Here is a 6253-nt window from a genome sequence, read left to right as displayed (position 1 = left end):
GGCCGTTTTGGGTTGGAGGGTTTGTATTTTGTCCTGTAGTTCATTTAATGTAATTAGAGAATCCAGTTGGTTCTGGTAGTCTTTAATAGTTTGTTTTTGTTTTTGATCATGTATATGTTTTTGCTGTTTGTTCTTTGTTATAGGCTCAAAAAGATTGGAGAAGTGGTTTACCCATACATCTCCCTTTTGGATAGATAACTCTTCGTGTTGTTGTTTGTTTAGAGTTTTCCAATTTTCCCAGATGCGGTTAGATTCTATGGATTTTTCAATTACATTGATCTGACTTCTGACGTGCTGTTCCTTCTTTTTCCATAATGTATTTCTGTATTGTTTTAGTGATTCACCATAGTGAAGGTGTAGACACAGGTTTTCTGGGTCTCTGTGTTTTTGATTAGATAGGTTTCTCAATTTCTTTCTTAGGTTTTTGCATTTTTCATCAAACCTTTTGTCATTGTTGGTCATTATCTTAGGTTGTCTGCTTGACATTTTTATATTTGATAGGGAAGTTGAGAGGTCAAATATACTGTTTAGGTTTTCTACTGCCAAGTTTACACCTTCACAATTACAGTGGAACGTTTTATCCGGGAAGTTGTGTAAAAGGGATTGAATTTGTTGTTGCCTAATAGTTTTTTGGTAGATTTCCACCCTATTTTCCTTCCATCTACAGCATTTCTTAATATTATTCAGTTCCTTTGGCTTTGATGACTCATGATTGAGTATTGCTCTGTTCCAGTAGACTGTGATTTTGCTGTGATCTGATAGGGGTGACAGTGGACGCTCTAAGAGACTCTGGGTTGAGGTTAGTGATAAAGTAGTCTACAGTACTACTGACAAGAGATGAGCTATAGGTGTACCTACCATAGGAGTCCCCTCGAAGATTAACTAGTTGATTAACTATGTACATACCCAGCATGGGACAGAGCTGCAGGAGTTGTGACCCGTTTTTGTTGGTTATGTTGTTGTAGTTGTGTCTAGGGGGGCATATGGGGGGAGTGAATGCTGTTACCTCCAGGCAGGTGTTTGTCCCCCTGTGTGCTGAGGCTGTCAGGTTCTTGTCCAGTTCTGGCATTTAGGTTGCCACAGACTAGTACATGTCCCTGGGCCTGGAAATGGTTGATCGCCCCCTCCAGGATGGAGAAGCTGTCATCGTTAAGTATAGGAATTATATCGGGGGGATATAGGTAGCACACATGAGGACATGTTTCTCTGTTGAGATCATTTCCTTATTCATTTATAGCCAAATGTAAAATGTTCCTGTTTTAACTAATTTAATAGAGTGGGTTAGGTCTGCTCTATACCAAATGAGCATACCCCCTGAGACTCTCCCCTGTTTCACACCTGGTAGTTTGGTGGATGGGACTACCAGCTCTCTGTAACCTAGAGGGCAACCAGTGGGTCCTTCTCCTCTATACCATGTTTCTTGTAGGATGACAATGTCTTTCTCTCGCTCTCTCTCTCCCTCTTCCTCTTTACTCCTCCCCCCCCCATCTTTCCTCTGTCTCTGCTCTCATCTTCCTCTCTTCCTTCTGCCCCAGTCATCTTTCTCTCTCTCTCTCTCTCTTCTCTCTCTCTCCTCTCTCTCTCTCTCTCTCTCTCTCTCTCTCTCCTCTCTCTGCTCTTCCTCTACTACTCGTCATCTTCCTCTCTCTCCCCTCTCCCCATCTCTCTTCTTCTCTCTCCCCATCCTCTCTCTCCCCTTCCCCATTCTCTCTCTCTTCTCTCTCCTCTCTCTCTCTTCTCTTCCCATCTGTGTGTGTGGTGTGTGTGTGCTGTTGTGTGTGTGTCGTGTGGGAGGGAGGGAAAACACCCACTTAGTCAACAATAACGAGAAAGGATTTTGCCAGAGGAAACCCGTCTGAGTTCGTCTTATCTGAGTTGTCACAACCACAAGAACAGGGCTTTAGAAAACTGTGCTGTGTGTGTACAATGTTTCTTTGTAGGAACGGACAAATGTCTTCTCTCTTCTCCTCTCCTCCCCCATCTTTCTTTCTCTCTCTCTCTCTCTGCCTCCCCGATCTATGCGTCCCCCCAATCTTTCGCTCTCTCCATCCCCCACTCTCTCCTCCCTCATCTCGCTTCTCTCTCTCTCTCCCTCAATCTCTCTCTCTCTCCTCCCCATCTCTCTCTCTTCCCCCCCATCTCTCTCTCTCTCTCTACCCTTCTCTCTCTCTCTCTCCTCTCCCTATCTCTCCCTCTAACCCCCCATCTCTCTCTCTACTCTCTCTCTACCTCCCATCTCCCTTCTCTCTTCTACCCCATCTCTCTTCTCTCTCTCTCTTCTCATCTCTTCTCTCTCTACCCCATACTCTCTCTCTCTACCCCCATCTCTCTTTCTCTCTCGCTACCCCCATCTCTCTCTCTCATCTTTCTACCCATCTCTCTTCTCTCTCTCTCTTAACCTTATCTCTCTCTCTCCCTACCCCATTTCTCTCCTCTTACCCCCATCTCTCTCTCTCATAGCCTAATCTCCTCCTCCCTTCCATCCATCTTTTCTTTAGTAGATAGTAAGTAGGGACTAACATGTGTGGAATAGGCTCTTCTATCCATGTACATTGAATACATGACGGTGAACACTGGGATGAAGTGTGTCTGCGTTCCAAATGGAACCCTATACGCTATATAGTGTCCTACTGTATGAGCCCTAGTCAAAAGAAGTGGGGACAGTCAGCATTCTTCCCTAGTTTGGGTGTTCTTCCTCTAGTCTGTTCTGTCCTCCACATGATTCATCTCACACACTCCCCCTTCAATTCTCTTTGCCTTCCCTCCCTCACTTTCTTTTCACAGTCCCCCTCTTCCCTCACAGTCCCCTCTTCACTCATAACACAGTCCCCTCTTCCCTCAAACAGGCCCCCTTCCCAAACACGTCCCCTCTTCCCTCAAACAGTCCCCTCTTTCACCTCAAACAGTCCCCTCTTCCCTCAAACAGTCCCCTCTTCCCTCAACAGTCCCCTCTTCCCTCAAACAGTCCCCTTCCCTCAAACACCCCTTCCTTCACACTCCCCCATCTTCCTGACTTCTCTATACACACACACACACACACACACCACACACACCACACACACAAACACACCACACACACACACACACACACACACACACACAACACACACCACACACACACACACACACACACACACACACACACACACACACACACCTTTCTCTCCATCCCTTTCTTCACTCACTTCTCTATCTTCCTGACTCGGCTTTTCTTCTCTCCTTCCCCCTCTTAGAAACAGCAGGGTGTCCCCCTCTTGGCTCTAAGTAACCCTCCTCCCCCCTACACCCCACCTCTCCTGTCCTCTCTCTCCCCCTCAACACTACTCCCACCTCATATAACTGCCTTTTCACAGAGCAGAGCTCCACAGTCCCTAACCACCAGATAATACAGCTAGAACAACTGCAGTAGACAGCAGTTCCTTAAACAGACAGCTAAAGGAGTAACCCAACACAACACAGACATGACCTCAGCCTGGTCGTCACTAGTTACCACAGCCACAAAGTCATAAATCCCGCCCATTTCTACAATTTCTGATTTTAAACCTAAACTCAATCCTAACCTTAACCACATTGCTAACCTTATGCCTAACCTTAAATTAAGACCAAAAAGCAAATTTTTGTTTTCATAAATTTTTTATGATATAGCCAATTTGGACTTTGTGGCTGTGGTAACTAGTGGAAACCCCTCAGTCTGCGTAACAACCAGATTAATACTCTGGGATAACAGGAAGAAGCACTGACATGTTTGTGGCACTGTTATTAGTGTAAACCAATACTGTGACCAGTAAGTATAACCAGCCAATCACCTCTTCACATACCAGAAAGTAGAATCAGCCAATCTCTCCGCTTTACAGTATGGCCCAATGACCATTACATGCCAGGAAGTATAGCCAGCCTATCACCTCTTTACATACTGCAACCAGGAAGTAGAACCAGCCAATCGCCTCTCAATTTACTGCAACCAGAAAGAAGAATCAGCCAATCATGACTCACCTCTCTACAGTGCTGTGGCCCTCCCAAGGCTCCTGCTGTGGCCTGTTGCATCGCTGCCATCTGCTGCATCCTCTGCTGCAATAAATGGGCGTGGTTCGCTGCTACAGATGCTGCTGTTCCGGCAGCACCCCCATGCTGCATTCCCCGATAACCTGCCATGGGGTTGGGGGGTCCCTGTCCAGGGGGTCCCCCTCCCCCCATCTTCTGTTGCTGTCCTCCTTGGTGGTCCGGGTTGGGGTCAAAGTGGCGAAGGGGTTTGGTGTTAGTGAAGGAGTATGGGGGTTCTTGGTGGGGTACACTGCCTGGTTTGGACATGGACGGGTGTTGTCCTAGCTGGGCGTTAGTCTGTAGCTGCTGTGTGTTCGACTGTTGTTGTTGTTGTTGCATTAGTAGCTTGAGGCTGCTGGGTTGACCTGCAGTCATGGCTTTGTAGAGCTGGCTAGACATATTGTTGTTGGGTCCTGACCCATTCTGGGTGCTGTATGGATGTGGATGTTGGGTTTGGGGTTGGTTCTGGGGTTGAGGTTGAGGCTGGGGTTGAAGCAACGGACTAACATGGGGCTTGTCCGTCCTGTAGGGGGGCGAGGGCCTTGTGGCGCCCGATGTCGGTGCAACTCCGCTGGGCATGTAGTTGGCCTGGGACCCCTGGATGTTGGATGAAGTGCTGGATGTGGTGGTCGTTCCTCCAGGTAGGAGGGTACTCTGTGGGCTGAAGGGGGGTTGGGCGATAGCCGGACTGCCTAGCTTCTCTGGGTGGTAGGGTGGTGAAGGACCAGCGGATGGGAGACTCAGTGATCCCTGTGGGCTCTGGATGCTTCCAGCCGGGCTGAATGGTTGCTGGTGGAGCGGGGAGGAGTTGGGGAGGTTGGGCAGTTTCTGGCCGCCCCAGGGTGAGCCTTGCTGGGATAGAGGAGGGATAGAGGCCTGGGTCTGGTTCTGGGACTGGTTCTGCTGGATAGGGGTGTTAGAGGAAAGGTGTTTGTTGGAGTTGGACGCCATTTGCTGGAGCTGTTGGGCTCGCGATACTTCGTGCCACGTGGAACCGGGTCGAGACGAAAGGGCGGCTGAGAGCATTGGAGAACGAGCTTGATTCTGCGACGAAGAGGAGTGATGAGGAGAGGCCGATAGGGGTGAGGGGACTGGTTTGGAGGGGTGGGGGATGGAGTAGGGAGCTCCAGCCGGACTCGGGCCTATTTGGGGAGACCCGGCCTGGGGAAAGCCTGGGGAACGGGTGAGGTGGCTCTCCAGGTGAGAGGTGGGTCTCTGGGGGGAGCGTTTGGGCGAGTGTGGGTGGATATACCCCGGCCCATGCCCTTGATTCTGATTCTGCTCCTCTTTATTCCCCAATATCTTGTCAAGATCCAACTCCGTCAACGACGGATCCGGGTTCTTAGTCAGTTCATCCAGAATATCTTGCAGCTCCTGCTCAACCGATGGGGCCGACGAGGAGCTTCCATTGGGGTGAAAATGTCCTCCACCAACACCCGCAGACCCTGGACTCGCCTTAGGGGGCATTGAGTAAGGCGACCCCAGCCCGGAGTTACCATTCCCCAGCCTGTTACCTTCCAGTGACCCCTGACTTCCAGGACCTCCATGACCTCCAGAACTCTGTCCTCCAGAGTAAGGACTCTGCTGGAAGCTGCTACCCATGGCGAGGGTCACATCCTCCAGGCAGAGTCGCTTGGCGGGCACCCCAGGACCCTGGGTCATGGAGGTACCGTAGGAGGTACCGTTCAGACCCAGACCTGAACCAGGGCCCAGACCGGGGCCGTTACCGGGCCCTTGGCCCTGCCGCAAACCTCCCTGGTAGGCCCCCTCGGTCGCAGTCAGCCTCCTCTTCAGTGATCCAGACAGCTGGAGGGAGAAGAGAGAAGGTGAGTAACACATAGAATTACCAAACAGAATGACAACCAGCACCTTCAGACACCACCAAACAGAATGACTATCAGCACCATCATACACCACCAAACAGAATGACTATCAGCACCATCAGACACCATCAAACAGAATGACTACCAGCACTATCAGACACCACCAAACAGAATGACTATCAGCCCCATCAGACACCACCAAACAGAATGACTACCAGCACCATCAGACACTACCAAACAGAATGACTACCAGCACCATCAGACACCACCAAACAGAATGACTACCAGCACCATCAGACACCACCAAACAGAATGACTAACAGCACCATCAGACACCACCAAACAGAATGACTACCAGCACCATCAGACACCACCAAACAGAATGACTA

General features: G+C 49.6%; 1 protein-coding gene across 1 annotated transcript; it reads right to left on the bottom strand.

Moving 5' to 3' along the window:
- Window positions 1-3993: 3993 nt before the first annotated feature.
- LOC112078152 (mastermind-like domain-containing protein 1) lies at window positions 3994-6244 on the bottom strand (the record flags this gene model as incomplete). Its single annotated transcript, XM_024144471.2, has 1 exon — window positions 3994-6244. A coding segment is annotated over exon 1 (1887 nt), but the record flags the coding sequence as incomplete, so codon positions are not given.
- Window positions 6245-6253: the final 9 nt, after the last annotated feature.

This window comes from Salvelinus sp. IW2-2015, unplaced genomic scaffold, assembly GCF_002910315.2.
Source record: "Salvelinus sp. IW2-2015 unplaced genomic scaffold, ASM291031v2 Un_scaffold5319, whole genome shotgun sequence".
NCBI lineage: Eukaryota > Metazoa > Chordata > Actinopteri > Salmoniformes > Salmonidae > Salvelinus > Salvelinus sp. IW2-2015.
Note: the sequence above shows the minus strand (reverse complement) of the source record. Positions and strands in the feature narration are given on the sequence as shown.